At 34.2% G+C, this 25,967-nt stretch overlaps 1 protein-coding gene across 1 annotated transcript in view; it reads right to left on the bottom strand.

Annotated features, from left to right (window-relative positions):
- Positions 1 to 7,528, bottom strand: part of LOC150092808 (ras-related and estrogen-regulated growth inhibitor-like) — a 124,198-nt gene extending 116,670 nt beyond the window's left edge. The window contains exon 1 of the mRNA XM_090414779.1: positions 7,377 to 7,528. Within this exon, the coding sequence (XP_090270905.1) occupies positions 7,377 to 7,485 (109 nt within the window). The 5' untranslated portion in view covers positions 7,486 to 7,528. The remainder of the gene's footprint in view (positions 1 to 7,376) is intronic.
- Between the last annotated feature and the right edge of the window lie 18,439 nt (positions 7,529 to 25,967).

Below are 25,967 nucleotides of genomic sequence, written 5' to 3'. Positions count from 1 at the left end.
TTTAAAACTGTTGATTAGTTCACAGTTTTAATCTCCAAAAACGAATTATAATGCAAATCATGGAGAACAGAGGCTATTTGTTTTGCCAAAATCAGTAAACTTTACAACCAAACATCCATAGATGATTTTTTAGGTCGCAATTTCTCTAAACTGAAAACTAGCTTAAAGAATTTATGATGTAAATTCAAAAAAGGTATTCACAGTATTTCATGTATCATTAAATACTGCTTGTGTGAAGCAGTAGGGGAATACCCTCTTCACATTTTGGGAATTATCAGTGTTGGATCCAGAAAGTCGCGAGTAGAACTAGCGACTTTTTGGATCCAAAAACACGTTTACTATACTCAAAAACTAGAATTTTGTTTTTTTAAAAAAAAAACATCCAATTTTTTATTATTAAACGTTCTATGATACTCCGTGAAGCATTTTTTCTTTGTTCTGTAAAAGCGTACTCAAGGAAATTATAATCTAGGGAATTTCCAGCAGTAATGAATGACGCATTATATTTTATAATCGTTCACTATGTAAGCTATCAAGATTAAGATGTACACACTAATAAATATCAATAGAAAGCCTCTTTAGGTGTATACTTAAATGACTTTTCATTTATTGAGTTAATAATTTCTTTCTCAGGCACACAAAAACAGAACTAATGATTAAAAAAGAAAATTTCTTAAACACCTTAACTTAGTAAACTTTAAGCAGTCAAGTATATTAAAATGAAGTATAATAAATATCTTTATTCTTCTACACCGAAAAGGTAAACAATGTTTGACATATTTCTGAAGTGATGTATAGCTTACGAAAACAGAGCCTTCAACATGAGCTGTCTTGGTAATGGGCTATTTAAAAAGACGAATACTCCGTGGACATTATGTATAAATTATGATAAAACCCGTTTCATCTTTACATTCTGTTGCAAGTATAAAATTTAAAAAAAAATAGTTCATAAGTGGCACGCTATTCTAAATTCAAAGTTTTAAAGGCGGTTTTTTTACCCCTAGAACACGATGCCTTCCGGGAGATAGTCGAACGGCACGTGCTCTTTATTTGGAAAAAACTCAAAGAGCTCTAGCAACATTTTTCTTCGAATTTGGATTTTTCTCCCATGTCTGTCTGTCCTTTATAGAGATAACGAATCATTCGTGCAAGTGACTTGAAAAAGATTCCACGTTTGATCTCTGGGCAGGAGAAACAAACAAAAAATAAAATGAGCGATTGGTGGTGATGTTCTCTCCTCAACCTAATGGATAGCAATGCCATTTGACTAGGGAATAATAAGACAGGTGGTTTGCCGTTGCTTTGTCAATAAATATTTTTTGTCTTTATATATGTATCAGGAGCTGTGTTTTCCTGTTTTGAGAGATGAAAAACGCACTACTGCCGTACGAGACCGACCCACCCACCTTCAGATGAAAAGTCCTAAGGTTTTCGAATGGGATTCAAAATCCGACTGTTTCCAAACGAAAGGACCCGATCAAAACTAACTGGGCTGAAGAGGCTTGAGCGATTGGTACAAACCATTTATTCAAAACAAAAACAGGATATACTGGTCTAATGCTAATTATAAAACTATGGTGGGAGTTGATATCAGATACATTACATTAGGACAGTAAACATCGTCCAGAGATGAAAAGCGATTTATAATTATATACTTATTAAATTATCGTTATTTGTAATTCATTACTTAAATCACACATCGTTATTATAGCCTGGTAACACTAATTTAGTAATAATCAGATATACATAGGTTTCCAACCATTCGTGACTGGGATTCATAGAACAAAATCGTCACATGTGAATATCTTTGAGAAGGCCAGTAGTTTGCTGGGGGCAATGGGTGTTGTTGAAATGAGACTTTTAAACTACATATGAATACACATTTTTAAAATCCTTGCTAGGTTGTCATACAGTGCTGTAGAATTTAAACTCAGAGCCCGGTGATTTTAGATAGTAAACCAATAATATGCGTTCCTATAAATATTTAAATGCATTTTTAAAACTTAAACTGGACGAATTGTACTTTAAAAATTCTCAATTACTAAATATTTTAAGAGGAGAGAGTAATCAAGGACTAAAATGTTTCAGAACTTCTAAACTAGAATGCATCTGCTCCAGAATGGTCAGCGCTTGTATTTAGGAACATTTTAGCTAATGTTCTAACATTTTAGCTGGATCATTTGACTTCTAAGTAACAAACTTTAAACGATATATGGAGAGTAATATATAGTCGATAAAGCCCTACATATACAAGGTATTTCAAAATTCCACGTACAAACTTTGAGGAGAGATAGAGAACATCAAAATCAACCATATTTAAATAGGAAAGCATGACTGAAAACGCTACCGGAAGGTACTAACAGGGACACAAAGATACAGAAATAAAAGAAGGCAGTAAGTAGTGTAAAAAACTTTATTAGACGTAATGAACAGTTCAATAGTAGTTGGATACATAATATGGTAAACGAGGTGCATGTCTGCCATTTCAGCGTTCGTAAAACGACGCATGTTCTTCGTACGACGTCGAAAATTTGAAGCCCAATTATGGGGAAGCCCCAATTGCTCACCTGGAGGGCTCGCGAACAGTGCCACCTATCACTTTCGGGTGGCGTTTCGGGTCATGCTTTCCTATGTGAATATGGTTGATTCCTTTCCTCAAAGTTTATTCGTGGAATCTTGAACCACATTGTATACTGGCGGGCAACATCGACTGCCCAGCTTCTCAAAATTTAGTAGAACTGTTTTGAGCCTAAAAGCACTAAGTTGAATATTCTAGACTGCTTTTTTTCTCAATTCACTGACAGAACTTTCCAGCAGGTTTCTATTAGGAATATTGTTTGCTTACATTTTTAATGAAAACGCAGGATTAATCTTTATTTCGTTTTTCTAGACTAATAGAAGGATGATGGATACCATTTTGCTTCAGTTCAGAGGAGATCCAAATAAGACAGAAGATTATTGGATAAAATCCAAAGAATTTGTTAAACAGAAGACTTCAGCTTCGTCCAGATAGACTTAATTACAGTTTAGTTTTTCTTTAAAAGCATACAGTTTCGCGCGAGCACGCACAAGAAATAATTACCATAGTGATGAATTTTACGCAGTTTAAAGTAATATTAAATGAACCACGAGTAGAAAATACCATCTAATTGCTGTTTTGTTTTTCAAAGTAAATCCTTCGATGACAGCTGATTAGATCAAAGGACAAAGCAAATAACTTGTCACACGACATTCAGTATAATATTTTCGTCTGTGCATTACGGTAACATTTAAGAATACTGAAAGATTTCATCCAATCGAGTACACACGCATCTCTAGTATTAAACTTTGTCTAGAGATATATAAACTCGTGTACGATGGTGAATGTGGCATTCGCATAAATATACTGGAAGTAATAAGGAAGATAAACTTATTTCAATAACACGTATCGATTTTTCTGTACTGTGCAACAAAAGCCACTACTAATATCATTGCATCAGTTTAATCAACAGTTACATCAGAAAATTAAAATGATTATTTCCAAATTATTATTGCATAGTGAAGTGAAATTACCACAGCTACGCTCGCAAGGGTGCAATGGCTGCTTAAATCCTCAGGAAATCTCTGACTTTGAAAGATGAAATCTTTCAAAGGTGCTTAAAAAGATATTCTAGAGCAGCGTTTCGGGATTATGTAAAAATAAAAAAGCTATATATACGAGGGTGGTCTGAACAGTTCTCGGCCTCGACCATAGATGGCAATACTATCGGCAAGAGATTTTTTCTAAAGTTGGTACATCTGTTATAAGCACCCATATGAAATTGCAAGTCATTCTATCGAGTAGTTTATCTTATACAGCTGTCTGAAGCAAAAGTGCTGTCTGTCTCCCTTGAAATTTGATAAAATTGAGTATCGTGCCGTTATAAAATTCTTTGTAAAAGAAGGTTTAACGCCAAACGAAATTCATTCGAAGTTCACAAAAGGTTTACGGGCACTCTTCTTCGTTTGAGACAATTAAGAAATGAGCTGCTGAGTTTAAACGTGGCCTTACCAGTCTTGAAAATGATCTACGCGAAGGACGTCCAAAGTGTAACAACACCAGAAATCACTGATCAAGTGCACGATATGGTATTGGATAACCGGCGAGTCAAAGTGCCTGAAACTGCTGAGACTATAGGCATTTCAAAAGAACGTGTAGGATATATTTTGCATGAGGAATTGCAAATGAAAAAGCTTTTCGCAAGAAGGGTGCCGCGCTTGCTCACAGCAGATCAAAAACGCACTCGCATGAAAATCTCTGAACAGTTCTTGGAGCGTTTTAACAAGAATAAAACTGATTTTGTGAGTCGATTTATTACTATGAATGAGACTTGGATTCACCAGAATACAAACAGCAGTCAAAACAGTGGACAAAAACCGGTTGTTCAGCGCCAAATAAGACCAAGTCGGTTCCATCAGCAGGAGAGATCATGGCATAGGTGTTTCGGGATGCTAAAAAAGGTATTTTGTTTATTAATTATCTTGAAAATGGTAAAACAATAACCGGGGAATATTATTCCGATATTTCAACCAGACTAGACGAAAACATTCGTGAGAAAAGACCGGTTTGCAGAAGAAAAAAAAATCATCTTTCATCAGATCAATGCACCTGCCCACAAAGGTGTTTTAGTAATGGGAAAATTAAGGGATCTGCACTATAAATTCTTTGAATATCCACCCTATTCCCCAGATTTGGCTCCCTCTGAAAACTAAAAAACTCTTCCTCGCTGGTCAGCGTTTTTATTCGAATCAAGAGGTGATTGCAGCTGTAGAGGGGTATTTTAAAGATCTTACTGAGAACCACTACAGGAAGGGGATAATGGCGCTTGAGCATCGCTGAATAAATATATTAGTCTTAAGGAAGACTGTTGAAAAATAAAAATAATTTGAAATTATAAATTCGTTTTTTCATTGTTAGGCCGAGAACTTGTCAGACCACCCGCGTATATAATTGCTAACAAGAAAAAAAAATCATTAGCTCATCGATAGTATTTTATGATTACCACGTAAGGAGTGTAAGCCTTCTCAGATGGGAATTACACATCTACTTTGTGACATTACTTGCAATAAGTTAAAATCGCATGCAATTTTGAACAATAAAAATTTATATTTTCTTAATTTGTATAAAGCCGAAGTGTTCTTTAATAATAAAGATTTATGCTTATTATAAACTGTTTCATATTTTATTTTTAAAACTTAATTTAATCCCGTGCTGCTTGCTTACTGCTTGAGCTTTGCGTTAATGATTTCGACGTGGTATTTACAGTCAGTGGGGTTCGAGACCGTAATTCCCTCGTTATCTTCATTTTTCTAGTTATTTACTAGGTATTTTACGCTTTATTCTGTCAGGTAAAATATATATATTGCGTTAATCTGTAAATCATTGAGATTAGTATACATCTCAGTGAAAATCAGTCGTCTGAATTTAACATCCAAATGAAAAAGTCTAAAAATACGAATTAAGGATCACTTGTAAGAAAAAACTATAATCACCTAGTATATCTGATTACATTGACAAGAATCCCTATCCTTTTGATAGCATAGTACAGAAAATTTTGTAGGAATGCAAACAGCAACAACTTCTTAATCTAATCAGAATTTGTGTACTTCACGTACACAAATTCATGTACACACTAAAGTACTCTATGACATTGAATTTGGTTGTCCTGTGCTACCCTCACGAATAATCAGTGTTGGTTTTATTTGAACATCGTGTGACAACGCAAGATGGCACATCATATTTGCTAAAGTTTAAATTTTGAACTCAATCATTCTTTAATCGGGTATTCCTTGAAGAAGCATCAAGGAGAATTTCAATTAAGCCACTGTTGTAATACGAGAGGATTTAATGTGAGAACTACACTGCGTATTTTTTATGTTACCATGAAAGAGACGAACGTAATTCCGTTTCTATAAATTACCGGAGTCTCATGTCACATGAGACCTCAGTAATCTCTTTCTGTCGTAAAAAAAAAAAAAAAATGCATGAAGCGGTGTTTATTAGTTTCAGAAGGGCAAAGCTCAGCTCTATAAGCTATGTATTCTGGCTTCATGATTCCACGACTACCTCGTGAGCTGTGTGAGTGGTGTTCAGGATGAAGTGCAACGATGATAGGTTTATCAGGACAATAACTTGCTTGGTAATAATTTTTGAAAAAGAACATAACTTCCAGTTTGAAGAACCATGACTTGCTGTTCGAACATCGATAGAAAATTCCCGAACAAAAAACTTAAATGTCAGGACACCTTATAAAATGCATGAGAAGAATAAGTACAAATACGCGAGTAGTCTGCAGTGCAATGTAGTTTGATGCATTTTCTTTGTTTTTTATTTAAGCTATAAATACAAATAGCTCAATAGCTGGTTGTGTGTGCGTCCAACATATGAAAAAACCCGACAGTTTTCATTTCATGGTAATTCTATTCACGAAACGCATACTTTTATATCGAAATTTATTAAAAAGGTGTACGGTATTTAAAGCAACACAACACTTAGAATATTTAGCGTTTGACGGGACACGAAGAACGTTCAGGGTGGAGGAGGAATTTTTATTAGTCGATGTTACTTTGCATTTTTTGTTATTTTGATTAGTTCAAGATTGGGGAAAATCGCTCACTAAACCTACTCTGCCCACTCCCCAATAGGATCTGAATAAGCTTATTTGACTTTTTCATTAAAGGTCACTTTAAATTGGCTTACAGTACGTTATTGTATAGAAACTGAAATTTTGAAACAGTTCAAGTTAAGTTTCAATTAAAATAAAGTAAGCTGGAAATAAAATCTAGAAATAAAAATAAAATATTTTATACATAGCCACAGAATGAACAACAGCTATCGAGATATTTGTATTTATAGCTTAAATAAAAAACAAAGAAAATGCATCGAACTACATTGCACTGCGGACTACTCAAGTATTTTGTACTTTATTCTCCTCTTGTATTTCTAAGGTGTCCGTACACAATGATTAATGAGTGTCTCAGCCTACTGTGCTCTATAGTGAAGGCTATATTCCATTTCCACACGCGTAAAATCCTCCCAACGGATCCGTTGTCAGCAGACGTGTACGAAAATGGAACTTCCCCCCCGTATTGAATGACATTTGGTTGTTCCCATTCAATGGTATTTGGCAGAAATAGGCCACGGTGTCTGTACAGATATCTATCCTCTACAAATACGTTCATTCGTAAAGCATGAAATATATAACGAATATAAAAAAGTATAGTACATATCTGAGCAGGCCTATCATTCAACAAGTGAGTGTCCTAAGTAATATTTGTCATTATTAATTAAATTACGAATATTATTGTAAATGACAAATGCATTAATATCGAAAATCTTCTACTTGCAATCTTCTTACCTGTTTTCCCAACGTCTTCCGCTCCTAAAACCACAATAGTGTAAGGATCTCGTTGTCTTGAGTTGCCGCTACCAAGTTTCAAAAAAGGAATTTTTGATTTTGTGGTCATTACCAAGTCTCTTGTACAATTGCGAATTGTCTGACGATACTGGTTATTTTTGAAATGAAATAATACCTTTTATGATACAGATGTTTTATTCAAGATGAAAAATTCGTTATAAGTGAAACTCTACGAGACTAAAATAATCAGCAGCGTTTATAAGAGATATCCAAATATGTATCACAACGTAAACAAACCAAGAAACACGCGACAGCGGAGCAACAGCCTTTCCTAGAGACACCTCTTGCTTATAAAGCAACGGTAGCAGACGAACTCTAGTAAATGCTATTTCCAGCACGCTCTTGACTGGAATTTAGTGCGCAGCGCAGATAAAGCGCCATCTCATTACTGCAGCATTTAATCGATATATTTCTGTGAATTATCATTTGCTGCAATTTAAGTTTGATAAAATATATCTTGAAGAAATAAAAATAGTACAGAGGATTTCATTATTGAGTGCACATGCATTTCCACCGTTTAATAATTGTAACTATACGATTTCGAAATTAATGCAACTTAAAATTTCAAATTTTCAATTAAATATACCAAACTCGAGTTACCAAAACGCAATTCAACACTTTCTCTTGTTGTTGGCGATTTTAAAGATTGTTTTCAGAACAAAAAACAAGATGATCTATATTTTTATTTTATGGAGATTTGATAAGTTCATTTATTCATTTATATATACATTAAGAGAAATAATCCGGGGACTTTATTCTTAAAATTACACTGTTTATACAATTTTACAGAAATTCTAGAGTTGCAAAAAAGTGAGATCTGCTAAATGACACGACCTTATATATAATCGTAAGCTTTTCGTTCCGTAGCAATCTAGAATGAGGGCTCTCAGCAAAAACCGTACGATAAAATTTTAATTAATTGGCAACTCACATCCCCTGAAAAGATTGCTGCCAAAAAAAAGAGGATGTTGATTTTTATTTCTAACCTAGCCATGATGGAAGTATTGATTCTTATTAAGTCAACATTGTATAGGAAAGATAAGAAAGAATATATAATAAAATCATTTTGGTCCTTTAACTAACATTCATTGAGATAATTAATTTCTCGAAGGACAGACCTCAGAGTAAAATGTTCAATAATACTGCTAGACGTCGAGTACAAGCGATAATTATCTCATATTTGTCAAAATGAAACTAAGATTGCAGAAAAATTGGTTTCTGAATTTGAGCACATGATTCCAGCATTTTTAAAGCTTCATTTAATTTATGAGGATTTGAAGATTTCATTTTGTCCTCAATAAGCAGGGTTGAATTCTCCATGCTTGCTATGCTCGCTGCGTAAGCTCATTACTTGAGAAAGAAGCAATATTTATGTGTTAATAAATGCATGCATTTATAAGCATTCCATTAAGGCTTTTATTTTTGTAGACTGAAGACGTCTTAAGCTTGCGCGGCAATAATTGAGTTTTGCGTTGTGTATCGAAGGCCGATGTTTGCTCGTGTAGTCAAAACTATCTTGGCTTGCTCGGTTGTGGGAGCTTCCAAGCCCTCGCTGCAGCACTGTGATTTCATGCGCACGCATAGCCATTTCCGCTCCCTTCACGTCGTCTTAAACACAGGCCATCAAAGTAGTCAAAGTAGCTCTAGTCAAACACAGGCAGTCAAAGTAGCTCTGACTAGTGAGCTTCAGCCAGCTTTAAAAGTGTGCGTGTTGCTTGGGAAAATTAGCTAAATTGAAAAGGATAGAATATCATTTATTATTATTATTATTATTTGACACCTCCAGGGAGTCCAAAGACTCATCGAGGGACAGTGTGCCAACAGCATCGAACGATTGGTCCCCTTCCAACTACTAACTGCGCTCAAACTTATTTAACTGAGCCATTAGTAGCAGAGGCTCTACCAATCGACCAACATTTGTATGATTAAATGTACATCAATTTCTAAAAATATAGTTTTAAATGCTCAGTAATTCATTCTTCCGCTAATCAGACTTTAATCACACCTCTCACTCCCTGAATGATAACAAGAGCAAGCGTGAATTTCAAGACCAGCATTCGCCCCTGTCAATAAGCCAAACCTTCGATAAAAAAAGAATATATTAATCTAATATATATAGACTAATAGCCTCGAAACTATCTACAGAAAACAAAATATCTTCTACAGGTTTGGTCAGAAGGGCAAGAATTGTCTTAGTTTACTATTTATATGTTACAACTGATACGTTTACAAAATACAAAAATATACTAAATGGTCAGTTTATTAATTATACTTCATCATATATTAATCTGCCGCTTTTTCTAAGACAAACTTCACATGTGAGTTTCCGAATCATCATCACCATCATCAATGTTCTAATAGGTACTTAAGCACCCACGACTTTCCAAGAATCCTTGGATTTCGTAATCATAAGTCTAGGATAAGGTGGTTAGCCATATGCCTATAAGAATTTTTTATATGTAAATTGTACGTGTTTTTCTGAAGGTTTGCCTTATTATGGGATGAAAATGCGAATTTCCCCGGGAAGAAAAATCCAAAACACTCTGCACTCTCCGTATGAGAACTCACCTTCAGTTGAAACGTAATGATAACGTTATTTACGTCCTCGATGGAGTTCGCACGTCCAGGTCTTTCCAACAAAAGGAAAATTACTGGCTAAATCATTTCATAACTGTTTAAGGGATTTAGTTTCGCAAAGATATTCTTTGTCGTTGTGTGAGCTATCATCTCGATCTATAATAGATCACGTTTTCTTTGTGTTTCGTTTTCTTTTGCATTTGGCTTTTAACACTGTATTGTTATAAGATTTTAAGTTGTTTACATATCCCTTCTTTTCTGTATACATACACCCTCTGTCCAAAAAGATACCGAACTTTCCGAAAATAGAAGAAACTAGTGGCGCCACCTGTTGTATATTTTAGTTCTCGAAAGCGGCAGCCTTCATTAGTGTTGTCTCAACTGTTTATGACATTTGTTTCATTAGAACCCAAGTTATAGTGCCAAGAGTGACAGTGTGTTTTGCGAATGGTCGGAAAATGAGTTTCAAACAGAGAGCTACGATTGACTTTTGTGTTAAACTGGTAAAGGTTTTACCGAAACGCATTAAATGCTTCAAAAAGCATAAGGTGATGAATGCTTATTCCGTACACTAGTTTACGAGTGGTTTAAGCGATTTCAAAGTGATCGTGAGACGCTTCAGGACGACGAAAAGCCGGGCAGTCCAAAAACTGGACTGAGCGAAGTTAACATCCAAATATTGCGTGATTTCATCAAAGAAAACCCGAAATCGTCGGTGATATTGATTGAAGATGAATTAGCGATTCCAAAATCAACTGTGCACAACTTTTTGACCGAGAGTTTGGGTCTTCGTAAATTGGATTCCCGATTTGTTCCACAAGTTCACCGACGACCAAAAAATTATCGATTGGAACACTGCAAGGCCCTCATTCAAACCACTCGTAAGGACTCAAACTTCCTTGAAAGGATCGTTACTGGTGGCGAAACGTGGTGTTTTGAGTATGAGCCAGAAACAGCGCGTGAGAGTGCTGAGTGGAGACCACCAGAAAAGGAGAATCCGAAAAAAAGTCGCTTGGAGAAGTCAAAAGTAAAGACAATGCTGATTTGTTTCTACGATTCCAAGGGCATTCGTTCCGCCTGGCCAAACGGTCAATGGTGAGTTTTATCTCGAAGTTTTGAAGCGACTGACAGCGAGAATTCGTCGCGTACGGCACGAATATCGTCACGACCGACCTTTCGTCAAAGCACTGTCACTCTTGGCACCTATAACTCGGCTTCTAATGAAACAAATGTCATAAACAGTGGGCATAACACTAATGAAGATTGCCGCTTTTGACAACAAAAAAAGATACAACAGGTGGTGCCACTAGTTTCCACTAGTTTCCAAAAAAGAAACCGAAAAGTTTATTTTCGAAAAGTTCGGTTTCTTTTTTGGACAGGCAGTGTATATACATTATAATATATGCGTGTTAACCATGAATTCCGACTAATTTGAGCGTATTTTTTCATATTATTTATTGCTTTGTTATATGTATTTTTTTTTATCAAGCGAGACTTTAAGATTAATGGACAATATATGAACAGAGTGGGACTCGGCCATCTGTATCCTGTCGAGTTTTCTATTACCAAACGAGATGATAGTTCATAATTTATGATTGAAATTGTCTTGTACTGACTCTGAAGTGTTCTTTTTGAGTTCTGGTTTAGTTTAGCACAGCGCGATAAAATCCTTTAGTTTACATGTTACAACAATCACTTTAACTAGTTAGCAATTCCCTCATGTTAATCTGTTTTATGAAGTGAACAGAAAACAGATCTTTACAATATGGTATTTCCTCAGTTCCATTGGTTTTTCTCGGTGTCTGTTATACACAGTAATACAAACCATTCTTATACTTCAATCGAAAAGTCTGATAAAGTTTGTTCACTTCCTAGACAGGATTAGAACCAGATCTTTAAATACCAATGGGCATCATCAATACCGATTGAGCTATGAGGTGCTCAGAACTTGTGAAATATGCAACATACGTATTTATATTTACATATTTTTACGTAAATACAGATAATATTTGAGAATTGAACGTCATTACTATTATTATTTTTTACTTATATTTATTTATTTATTTTTATTTTATTCTTTATTTTTTATTTTTGTTTATTTTTAATTTTTATTTTTATTTGTTTTTATTTTTATTCTTTATTTTTTTTCTTTATTTTTATTGTTCGTTATTTTTTTTCTTTATTCTTTATTTATTTATTTTTTTTATTTGTTTTTATTCTTTATTTATTTATTTATTTATTTTTAATTTTTTAATTTAATTTTTTTTTGTTTTTATTTTTATAAATTTTTATAAAAGTATAAAATTTATTTATTTTTTTATTTTTTATTTATTTCTTTATTTTTTATTTATTTCTTTATTTTTTATTCTTTACTTTTATTTTTTATTTTTAGTTTTATTTAGTTATTTTTTATTTTCATTTGTTTTTATTTTTATTCTTTATTTTTAGTTTTATTTAGTTATTTTTTATTTTTCAAAACCAGGAGATAAAGGCGCAAATGATTATTCACTTTGGCAAAGCTGTTGGTTATTTAGTTTTGTTTTGTTTTTTTAGTTTTGTTTTTTTTAGTGAAACAATAATTTAACGTTTCATTTTCTCCATAATTCGGAAGAACTGCAATGTTCAAAATAAGGAGAAGAAATCTATTTATTACGGAGATAAGATTGAAATATGAAAAGGTAGTGAGTGATAGAATGAATGATATGCCACATTCTCCACTATCACTCGAAATTTGATAGATTCTGCAACCAAATAGGGTTGCTTCGATCATTTTTTTAGTTTAAAATAGTCTCGGTTGAGAAATCTATCTTGGCTGATCGATGGATAGAAGCGTGCAGTTTCAATTCATATTGTTATTTATATATTTTATAAGAAGGTAAACAATTTCGCGTTGTATGCCGAAGTATGCAGGGGAAAAAAGAAACACTTTACGATAAACAACAACAAAAAAAAACTCTGGAAATTGAACAGACAAAAAAATAATGCAAATACGTCTGCAGCTTAAATTGAAACCGCGCGTTCATAACACACTAAACACAAGCAGTAGCTACAAATGACTTCATAATTGGTTAGCTGTTGTTAAATCTGTTTAAATTAACAAAGTTTTGCGTTTTATATTTGCTAAATTAGTCTCATTGTTTACCATCATTTTTCTGTATAATTATCTCCGCATTCTTGTAAGTCATTAGTATTAAGTAGCTATTTTTTGCATCTACAATTAATTGCATTCTTGAAATGTTAGTTCTTTTATTGCTTGGGAATGTAAATTTTTACCGAAGAACAGATTTCGACAGATTTTTCTGACAACCAGCGTCATGTAGGTGACATCGCTTGCTGGGAATTTCTTTCATTTCTTCCGTTTTATTATTCCTAATTTCTGCGCATTTAATAGCAACAACTTTAGTGATTTAAGTGATGCTTCACAGGAATTTTACTTCACGTTTTCTGAAGAATCATTCAATGCAACAGCTGTTGTTGTCGGATCATTCCATTTCCTCTTTTATTCCCATTTAAAAACTTGGAAAAGAGTCAGGGTGGTTTGTAAAACGCGCACCGAGTTCTAAAATTTTAGTTGTAAACGTAACATCAATAATATATAGAAAATAAACATCTACGGTTTATTGAACAAATATTTGAACACCATCAGGATATATTTAGAAGTCACAGCATCATTTTATGAACCTTTAATCTTAGGTTTCTTTCTCTTCAAAAATGACCAATTTCTCATTTTTGTGTGGATCAGCTATAAAACCTTATCATCTCCGAAGTTATGCATTATTTTTGGTTAATGAATTGGAAGAATGCTCACGTCTTCTTCAGCGCGTTTTCATCCAATATCCTTGAAAAATTTTATCTAGTTTCTCCTTCAAGTGGTTATAAATATAGATAACTCAGTAGCGCAGTCGAGAGGATGAGCAACATTTGTCCTTGATTAAAAGATCTACCTTAGAGTCATTCTGTTTTAATATGCAAGAAACTGGCCAGAGAATATACGCAAAACCAACATAATATCCTCTGAGATTTAGTTGCTCATATCGTAATACCAAACTAAAATCCAAATTTTGATTACTATGAATAAATCATACCAAAGACCTATTCATATTAATATTTAGGTGTTTACATTTTAATTTTTTCTGTTATACTCCTAGATTTTATATTCACGGGTTATCTCATGCATTTTGAGTAGCTATTTGTGGAAAATATTATAATCAAATCGTAGCACTTGAATATCGAGTTTTGAGAGATTCTGTCAAAACATGTTTCCATATTTTGACCTTGAGAAGGAACAAATTTATAATGCGATTATGCACACGAAACTTATAACGGTTCCCGTGAGGAATATAAACACCTACGCAGAAAACGTAACAACCCACAAAAGATACACAAGAGGCGGTGAAGTGAACTCCAATTGTGAAGTTTGTTTACGAAAAAAAAGAATAATGCTCGCGAGAAAAATTCAGGTTTGCGAGAGAACAAATGCTCGTGAAAAATAACACGTTGTTTGAGCAAGACTTGCTGTACAGGAAGATCACACAGTGGCTATCAGCGTTTAGTCAAGGTAAGGATATTAAATGGCTGGTGATGCACAATATATGGTGTCTGCCAGGCAAACCAACATCCCTTTTCTTGCACTGTAGCCAATTTCCACAAACGGGGCTCTGATTGAAGTCTAGTTGGCATTTCCTCCAATAGGAAATGCCAACTAGACTTCGGTCGGATATCACTTTTATCGCTCATTGAACTATCACTTTGCTTAATGGAATCCAGAAGTAGGTTAAATTAGTCTAAAGAAAAATAAAATGGGATGGAGGATCACTTCAGAATTTCTCACAAATCCCATGCGTAATATGCATTTCTCACAAATTCTATAAAGGTTTGTCACCTCGTTCTCACTATGAAACTGCTACTGATATGCTAAAACGTGTCTGCACTATTTGCACGCTCTTGAGACTTAATACGAATAATAAACAAACGAATGTTCACAGAAAATAATGGAATAATAAACCCTACTGATGTTCTGTCTACTCATATACTCACGCAAACTATTGGCCTTTTTACTTTTCGTTTAGTCTAGAATAATCTTATATCACACAAAGTATTATTTAAACAATTTCATTCGAATGCAAAAATTAATAAATTTGAATTACTAAATGACAGCTAAACATTTTCAGACACACACCCCCATACTGAACTATAGAAATCCATGGTGAATAATACTCTCGTAGAGGAAGTTAAAAAATCATGACAGAAGGAAATTAACTTAGTTATTTTAAAAATTAGTTATTTTTCTTCTATTTCCGCAAAAATATTAATTGGAACATATGCGCTTTAGACGTTTTTGCCATTTTTCTAATTGTATTTTGTTACGGGTTCATTTTGTTGAAATGAAAAAAAAAATAAACTTTTTCATGGTTAGTAGTTGGAAGAGGATAGATCGTTCGATGCTGTTTGCACACTATCCCTCGATGAGTCGTTGGACTCCCCTGGAGGGGTGTCACATAATAATAATAATAATATTTCCATGTAATTCTTATGAAAAAGTTCATTTATACTCTTCTATAAATATCAAGCATTTCTCCTGCAGTGAATGCTAATCAGAGTATGAGAATATCTACTTTTTTTAATTATTACAATCTCACTCATGAAAGGTTAGAGACCGTTTGTGTAGAATTATATGACATTAGTGCTGCGGATGGGTTAATTGGTTACAAAAACAGGATCGCAACACTCTGCACTAAAGACAAAACTTGTTATGTAAAAAAATATGAAGTGATAGTTTCATACCCGATTATGGATACTGAATTTCATTTTAATACATCTGTAATATAATTTTAATAAACTATTCATCTTTGAAGGTAACGAAATGAAGGTACCGAAATTCACTCACGATTCGCTGAGTGAATAACACGTCCTCTTTCCAACCAACAGGCTGCTGGGTCGAATCCCAGCGTATGTGTTTAGATAGGACATTAATTTTATCTCCTGTGTGAAAGAACCACCCATATTACGTTTTTAACCTTTCCTGAGTGGGATTAATATAAAAAATATATAAAAAATTAAATAAACAGTAAGAATGGGAAGAAACGTTTGCTCTGTATCCTCAATAATAATAATAAAAAACTTAAGTTGTCCATATAGTAACGTCGTAGCAGAAATTTTGCAAGTGTTTGATTCAGTGTGTTGTTAATCTTCTCGAGAAAAAATAAATCGTCAGGTTCTCCTCTTCCCATATAGACTGAACCAGAAGTGAAAGGTTAGTCTTTTGTTGTTGTTACTTTAGCTAAAATGTCTCACGTGGCTTTTCTAATGCATGTTCTTTTGGACCATTACTCGTATAACAATTTACATCCATCTACGAAACACGCTTTCTGGAAATGGTTGTAGAATTCTTTTTTGTTGCACTTTTCGTGTTTGGAGCCTTTTTAGCAAGTTGAAGAGAGAGAGAGAGAGAGAGATTCTGCAACAGAAAAAAAAATGTGAAAAAGCATGCAAAATAATGATTCTGAGGAATATAGAATATGTCCATATCATTTTACAACTATTCTTACAATCTTTAACATGATAAATTACAACTGATTGAGAGACAAAAGAAATATATTACGCAGAATAAATAATTCTGCGAAAATACTAGAAAAGTAAGGATGCTCACATTTGCGATAAAACTTAGTGACTAATCTCAGTTGCATACTTTATTGATTGGTAAAAATGATTATTTGTTTATCCTAAATTAGGCCGTGGTTTCAATTCCAGTGACAAGCCTTTGATGTTTTTAAAAGGCTGCTTCAGACAAGCAGAGTGATCACACATTGCTTACTCTGACATGAAGGAAAAAAAATGGCATTACGCATCATAATTCACACACACACACACGTACACGCAGTGAAGTGGTACAAAGCCTTGTCTGCGTAAAGATGCGGGTGACGTTGACTTCAAACTAGACTTCAAACATTGATGAAATAATGTTTGAAGTCTAGTTGAAGCCAAGGGGAAAGCAGCAACATTTTGGGCACACTGTAAACAAATAATAAACAATTCGAATCAAAAACTAAAATAAATTCACCCAAACAAAATCAAGCAAAACAAAACAGATTAAAACATGTTAAATAAGAAGCAAACATAATGGAATCAAAATTAAAAGCGATACTAAGAGAAAGAAAAAATATTGTAATAAATAATTTTAAGAGAATTGAAAAGGATGGTGAGAGATAGAGAAAAAAAAAAAATTTTTAAATATTATATGAACTACCAATACCTATTCAGACAGCTGTAAATATGCAACGCGGATATCATGAGAACAATAGAAAACATCGATATTGTGGGCTTCTACTACAAATCAATCGTTTCTTCTAATAATCGATTAAAATTAAAAAACTTGAAGCCACACTTGTCTCCTCTATCTATTTACTGTTCTTTCTTACTAGTCTTAGACCCTGTACTTAGGTGGGCACAAGAAATACAAACGAAATCAAAGGAATCCAGATTCCCAGCTTATCAGATGGAACATAAACAACAGTAAGGAGTTATAACAATCAATAAGACAGAATAAAATTAAAAAATCAACTTGTATTAGATCTTTTGTAAAAATCGGTTGAAATTTGGGAAAAATGGTTTCCAATTACACTTTTCTTTGAAATAAAGGATAACATCAAATTGATGAAACTGTCGCTAAGAAATTTTTTATATTTTTTTAGCACTGACGCGCTGAAAAGAAAAGTTGTATCAAGTTTGTATCTTCTCTTTTAAGGAGCGAACTTCGATCGTCAACACTGCAGTGGTACTTTTTTATACTGTCTACAGCTATCATCCCAGAAATGGAGAAAAGGATTAAGAAAGAGAAAATGGTTTGCTAAAACAGATGGTCAGGTTCTTTAGGAGTTTTACACCAACACTAGACTGACCTGTATAGGGTCCAATCGTTTAAACACAATGGTGGTAGCATTTGCTGGTAATGACATCAAAATACTTAAAGGAGTTTTACAAATGAAAAAATCAATCGTCCTGTCCATGGGGGTGGTACTAACACGCTATTTCTTAACAATTTTCTTGAATAGTTCAGGCAAGGAAAATCCTTAAGCACCCACAGGAGAACATTCACATAATTCATACAGGAAAATGCGAAAGTTCCCGTACAAAACGAATTAGTACTCCTTAGCAAGCCTATTTCGCTATGAAATTAAAAAACAAACAAATAATTAATAGACATTACTAGTATTTAAAAAAAAAACTATAAATTCTGAAAATATGGTAATAAGTACTGGAGCTGTTTCCTACATTAACACTCTCCCTAGCTGTCAGCTGATTATCCGTTAACGCCCTTGAATAAACATTATTAGAACTGCTAGATATTGACCAGTCGCGCATTATTGCAAGAACACGTTTCATCGTGATGAACAATACAAAGGCGCATGCGTAAAGTAGTGAATTATTGATTCAAGAATGTGCAAGCAAATTTGCATGTCTTTAAAAAAATCTAACTGTATATATCTATAAAAAGTTCTGTTCGAGTTCGGGACGGATATGAAGTTACACGTCATGTCCGATGTACACAAATACATTCGGCTCACCAATGTAATTTATTTTATTATTATCGAAACAATAACATAATCGCTTTTTAAAAAGAATTTTTATATAATAATTCTATAAAAAGAATTCTATAATAATAATCATACTAAAACTTCACATGTTACTTTGCTTTAACAGTTATCCTTCACCATGTCGTTTATCAATGAACATATGCGCGTATGACAACAGCGCAAAGAAATCTGCACCCTCTGTCCAAAAAGAAACCGAACTTTTCGAAAATAGAAGAAATTAGTGGCGCCGCCTGTTGTATCTTTTTGTTGTCGAAAGCGGCAACCTTCATTAGTGTTGTGCCAACTGTTTATGACATTTGTTTCATTAGAAGCCCAGTTATAGTGGCAAGAGTGACAGTGTGTTTTGACGAACGGTCGGAAAATGAGTTTCAAAAAGAGAGCTGTGATTGAAGTTTGTGTTAAAGTTTTACCAAAACGCATGAAATGCTTCAAAAAATATATGATGACGAATGCTTATCCCGTACTCAAGTTTACGAGTGGTTTAAGCGATTTCAAAGTGATCGTGAGACGCTTCAGGACGACGAAAAGCCGGGCCGTCCAAAAACCGGACTGAGCGAAGTAAACATCCAAAAAAGTGCGTGATTTCATCAAAGAAAACCCGAAATCGCCCATGAGATGGATGGAAGATGAATTGGGGATTCCAAAATCAACTGTGCACAAATTTTGACCGATAATTTGGGCCTTCGTAAATTGAATTCGCGATTTGTTCCCACAAGTTGACCGACGAGCAAAAAAAAGTATCGAATTGAATACTGCAAGGACCTCATTAAAACCGCTCCTTTCAAGGACTCAAAGTTCCTTGAAACGATCGTTACTGGTGACGAAACGTGGTGTTTTGAGTATGAGTCCGAAACAAAGTGGCAGAGTGCCCCCTCCCTCTCTCTCTCTCTCTCTCTCTCTCTCTCTCACACACACACACACACACACACACGCGCGCGCGCGCGCACACACACACTTTTTTTCTCTCACACAAAGTCGCTATATATTTCTGTTTTTGAATGTGACTTTTTTCCACAGGTATTTTCATGCATGAAGCTCCTATATGTGCATGATCCTTCCGCCACTTTTCTCTAGGTATGCTGAAATACAAGCAGCTACTGGTATAAATACATAGACAGCTGAATTTCGCACTTACAAAATCAACTTCTCGCAGTCATCTTTTAATTCATTCATTTCTGTTCTGTGTAACATCCTTCTTCACACTTCCAAAGACTATAACTTACAGTTGCTCAAGAAATATACGAACTGCTCCTTCTTTTCACTAATTTTCTCTTTTTTTTTTCACTTTAAACTACTCCGCATGCGTTGTGTTATAAGATTTGCGATTTCTCATATGCAAGTTCGATGTGCAAAATAAAATAAAAAAATCTTTTTTTGTTTTACGTAAATAGAATCAACACAAACTTTATATTGTATTGTACATATTTGCTTTAACGCAATATTTACTCAAAGTCAATAAAAACCTGGTTAGGGAATTGTAGCATAAATTCTTATTATAACTTTGTGCAATGAGCGAAACTTTGTTGTAGGAGGAAAAACAATATCGAGTTGGTATCCATATCATTTCTGTTTCTCACAAAAAAAAAACAAACGGCGTTCTTTCTTCCCTCCTGTGACTGCAGGTTATCGGTTTGCATCACTTCCCATAAGACATACATATCCAGCGAAGCATGACAGTTTCGACATATCGGACATTGATCCCTTGTTTCTTCTCTTCACATTCCTAAGAAATCAACCTTTCTGGTTTTTACGACTTCTATTACCGCAACGCACTTTGTGAGCTTCAGTTGCTTGATGAAAGATGATGCATCACATGCTCTTGTTCGTCTCATTTCTTCTTGGTATCAGTTCCTAGGGTGGGTAGCAATGAACGACACTGATCACCGTCAGGTATTCGAGAACATCAAAAGATAATCTCCTTTTAGCGAACAATAGAAAACAACATTGGAAATAAGTATGAAGTATCCAAACGATTCTTCAAGTACCATAGAATGTTGTGTTCGTTAAAATACTATGATGCATTTTACTGCGTAAGTCATTTATGTAATATTCCCCACTTAAAACTGGGGAAGCATTTTTTTTTCTATTGATTAGTTTCTACTTTTCACGAAGCCTTCGAAATAAAGTTTATCTGCACGATACGAAGATCAGACACTATTTTTTTCTTTATAATTTTCATTTACTTAAGCGTTTAGGTGAGTTCTGTCCATGTATGGGCAGCGCCATATTTGAACAAGAACTATGATTGCATTAATTATAAGTTCAAGTCTGGAAGAACTCAAAGATTTGTTTAGAAAATAATAAAAAGTCTTCGTTATCAGGACTTGAAAAAAAAATAAAAGGAGAGAAAAATATGATCGAGAAGTTCAAAAAAACAAAGAAAAAGGGAAGTTGTACAAAGAATATCTCAGTAAACATGTGGTTTCGGACTGAGGTTTGTAGTTACGTCTTTTTAGGGAAAATGGATGTTAGGGAGTAAAATATGAATAAAAGGCTGGATATCTACACCCAACCTTGTTATAAAATAAAAATCATGAGTTCCAAACTCACGAGTTCAGACAAGTCATTCAGAAAATACTTGATTTGCCAGACATAGTAGTCGACATAAATGATAATAACCGGTCTTATCGTAACATTAATTAGATTTATTTGAAGCCAAGTTATTTCATTCTTACTTTGTTAATCATTGAGCCTAGTCCATTAAAGAGAAGGTGAATAATCATCTTAGTATACGTCACTTGTGAAAATTATATGGTAAAAGCAGAGTAAGTTTCACTCCTAACCAAGTCTGCGGTACTGTGATGAGGTTTGGTTGGCTGGCTATTGTAAAGAGGAGAAGCTGGTTCTAAAGTAGTTTGCGAGTCTCATACGTTATTTAAGAATGTTTATCATTGTCATTTGTCGAAAATTAGAGACTACTTTAATCCCAAACCTTGACAATTACACACAAATCGACATCGTTTTAAAACTTTCAAGCAATCACTTTCGAATAGATTCTACAACAGGTGGAGCTACAGTTGAAATTCGATATACAAGAAAACAGAAGAGCTAACAAAGAAAGATAAATAAAACAGATTAAAAAGAGAAAAACAAAATAAAATAATTTATATAACTAGGAAGTAAAACCTGTTCACAAAAATGCAATAATAAAATATAATATAACATGGATAATATTCTGATAATGAGCTTATTCATGTTCTGGAGGCATAATCTCTGAACTACTAGAATAAAATAATGTTTTAAGTTTTTACTAATATAATTGCTAGGGGCGGCTCGTGCATAGGCACTGCAGAACTGCAGCACCCCCAATTTTTCTTGATATGTAAATATATTTATTAATTTATTCATATTTGCTTGTAATATTTAATTTTATCATCAACAATCCTATACAATTCTCTTTTTTTGTATAAAAAATAATAAAAATCCATCTTGTAGCACTTAGGAGGACGCTAGCAGTACTGTTTTTACCACAGTGTCATATTGCTACGCGCGCAAGCATATGCACGTCATAGTGAGATGCGAGCTATTAGCGTAACGCGGCACTGTCCGTCGCGCAGTTCCACTGTGGTTTGTATGCAGTTTGCGCCAGTAGTAGAGTGTTCGTAGTGCTTATCGTGTTTACTTCGTCTCTTTAAATATTTGGACATTACAATTAAAGACATAACATTTCTTATAGTTTTTATTTTTGAACATTATTGGAGTTATGATAATGGATTTTATTTTTAAGTAATTTTGAATTATACCAAACTGTATAATTTTATCGATAATAAACAATATCGTTTCATCTTAATTTTTTTTTTCGTTTTTACCATAATTTTGATATTTTATCCAAACACGTATTCACTGTACTTACAGTGTGTATGGATATTTCGAAAGTTGCAGCACCCCCACGATTTCAAGCCACGAGCCGCCACTGATAATTGCATCATTTTTCATTTTAACTTTTCTTTACTTATTATGTAATACTATAACAGATATAATCAATTTATCCCTTAAACGTTTCAACAGTTGCCTATTACTTTAGCTGCTTCTTTGTTTTATGCAGACTACGTAGGCTTTATAAGTGTTGTAATGATCGTCTTGGTACAACTTCCACAGTTGTGTTTATGTTAGATGAGTGTTTAATTAAATCATCGGTCAGTTACACAACCTTTATTTCTAAGTTAAATAGGACTTCATATGGAAAATTATCACCTCATTGATATACAAACGCCTCGCTACCATCTTATAAAGTTCATTTTAATGTATTCAATCTCGTAGAAAGATATTTCCTATTTATTTTCTTCAATCAACCAATCATAAATTACTGACTTCTTATCTGATGAACGTGGCAAACATTCTGCTAATACACGCTGTAACCTTCATTACAAGCATTATAAAGAGCTGACAGAAAACGCGATGTCAACATTTCTAATGTCAAATAACTGTCTGAATACTTTATGGCTTGTTCTCTTTATTAAACGAAAAGTTCGTGTTAAATAGGAATCATCGCATTTACTCCCGACATCTGTTTAATTTGCATATATATGAATAAACAACACGGTACTTAATAATTATACACCACACACAATGCATGAGGGAAAGTAGGGAACAAATTTGAATAACAACTACAGGCAACTCAGAGACAAGATCTAAAAGCAAAAGAAAAAAAGTGTGGGTGGAATTATCCACTCAGTGAAATCACGCAATATAGCAGTTTGTAATGCCCCCCCCCTAGAGAATGTTACACTGGCAATCGGATCTTGAATATGTTCAAAGGATGGTTCTATGTGTTCATCCAGGTAGTCATTTTCCCTGAGATAAGACATTATCTCACCCATTTTCCCTTAACATAAGAGACACCATGGGTTGTCACAGAACGAACAACTGATTTAGCTTCACACAAATTTAATTAATATCCTGATAAGACAATCAATTCTATAATCACAATCAACTGTGTCTGTTAATTACGTGTGTTTACTGGTCGTTTTTTTATGTTTTATTATTTTTTTTATGGAGATGAATTCCCGATTAAGTATATGAAAATGTCTAGTTCACCATCAGTTGAGAACACTTTATGTAAGTTTCTCATATCCTATCATGGAATTCGAACTTATGCTCTGTTCCATGTTAAGATTGCAGGAAATCATTTTCTCAAGGAAAATGACCAATTCCGCCAACAGAAAATAGTCCCTTCTTAGGATGCTTTTAAAATATCGTTTGGCAATAAAATTATGAGCGAGTTTAGTCTTTTTTTTAATTAAAAAGGACGTTGAAAAAAATAGTATTACTTTAAAAACCAAAAAAATAAAATAAAATAAATAAATTGGCTGATTGTTTTGACCAATCACATCTCTCGGTGGTCCCGCCACGATTTCAAAATCAGAACAAACAGCATGTCGGAAGATACAGGAACTAATTCTCAGTCAAAGCAAATTTATGCGAAGCTGCGAGCTTCACAACCTGGCAAGACCAAGGAAGATAGTGTAGCGAGGGTGAGCGATCGGACCGGTACTTCGGAGAGATCCATCTTCAGTGTGAAAGCCGATAAAAAGAGGTCACATGTGCTTAGGCCCGACGGGGACTTGAACAAGCTGTTCAAGTCAACAGTGATCCCCATCTGCCACAAATATCAAGAACGACGCTTTAACAGATGATGGAGGATCTCGGCTTCAGGTACATAAAACAGCCACGTGCATCTTTAAAGTTTAAACTTTAAAACACAAACCGTACAATTCTTTGCAGTTTTCTTAAAGGATAGCTCTTAAGGTGTAGAAATTCTCCAGAATTAATTAATGGCAGCAGTTATTATTTTTGATAGACTCGGTAAATTTAGTCGCAAAAAAAGAGATTAAGAACGATAAAAAAGGAAAAATATAGAAAGGTTTTACTCTTAAGCAAGGAGTAATATTAAAAATTCAATAGCAGTGGCTGATACTGCTATTGAATTAGAAGCATCTCCACTGCATGACGATATCGATCTTTTCATTCTTCTGGAAAAAACTTCATATCTTTCTCAAGATCTTCGCTTTACACACACACACACACACACACACACACACACACACACACACACACACACACACACACACACACACACACACACACACACACACACACACACACACACACACACACACACACACACACACAAAAAGAGGCTCCAGTTCCAAAACAAACCATGCGAAAATAACTCGACTTTACATGGATTATCGTATTTTCATGATCCAAAGAGACGATGTTGCTTCATTAAGATAAATTATATTTCCTTAACATTTTATATAATTTTATTGTCCAGGAATATTTTTATGTTTATCACCTAATAATGCAAGTGCTTATTAATCAAAAACTGCCTCCCAAACATTGTGAAAAAAAATAGATACATCTTTTACGAAACTAGTTTTTTTTTCTGCCAATTCAGAGTTTGTTAGTCCTTCACTCATATGTTTTAAGGGTTTTCCATTTAAGGGTTTGTAATGCTGTTTTTTTACCCCACATTTCACAACATCACTTCTAGTGATGATGATATTTTGTAGTTGGTGGAGTTCACCATTTCTTTCGCTCCATTTTATCCGGGCTTGGGACCGGCAAATAGCTGACGAATCAGGCCTACGTGCTGGGTCATAAATATTCATGGCTGTAAACCCGTGTGTGTGTGTGTGTGTGTGTGTGTGTGTGTGTGTGTGTGTGTGTGTGTGTGTGTGTGTGTGTGTGTGTGTGTGTGTGTGTGTGTGTGTGTGTGTGTGTGTGTGTGTGTGTGTGTGTGTGTGTGTTCACGGGGACGGTTTGCCTGTTCTGAGGGACGAAAATCCCGAGTATCCGGGTGAAAAATCCTGTACCTCTGTATGAGACCGGCTAACTCACCTTTAGTCGAAAGAACCCAGATAAGTTTTCTTACGTCATGATCTGGAATCAGAGGCCAGGGCTTCATCTATACCGACTAAGCTCGGAGGCTCCCACACACCTACAAATAAATACGATTTATTATTATTCGATATACGATATAAGATATAAGATATACAATAATTAGGAATATTGCCATTATTCCGCTCCTGAGATGCAGTAAATTGTAGAAATGAAGAAAGACAGATTGTTTATCAATTTCTAAAAAAAAAAGGACATTTGCAATTGTAAAGAAATCAATTTTCTGAGGTACATGAAAGTAAAATGAGAAATTGGAATTAAATCCTCCATTATGAATTAATTTCCTGTTATTTTTACAATGTGTTACAACACGAAAATGTAAACAATGTTTTTCAAAAAAATCTAACAGTTCTTAGAAGAATTAAGGCTGGACTCTGTATTGAATTTATAACAATGTGTATACAATTTCTGAGAAAAACAGTGACTTTTTTCAGCTGTTGTTTACAGTAAATTGACG

This window comes from Typopeltis vanoorti, chromosome 25, assembly GCF_054136105.1.
Source record: "Typopeltis vanoorti isolate ZY-2024b chromosome 25, IOZ_Tvanoo_1.0, whole genome shotgun sequence".
Classification (NCBI taxonomy): Eukaryota; Metazoa; Arthropoda; class Arachnida; order Uropygi; family Thelyphonidae; genus Typopeltis; species Typopeltis vanoorti.
Note: the sequence above shows the minus strand (reverse complement) of the source record. Positions and strands in the feature narration are given on the sequence as shown.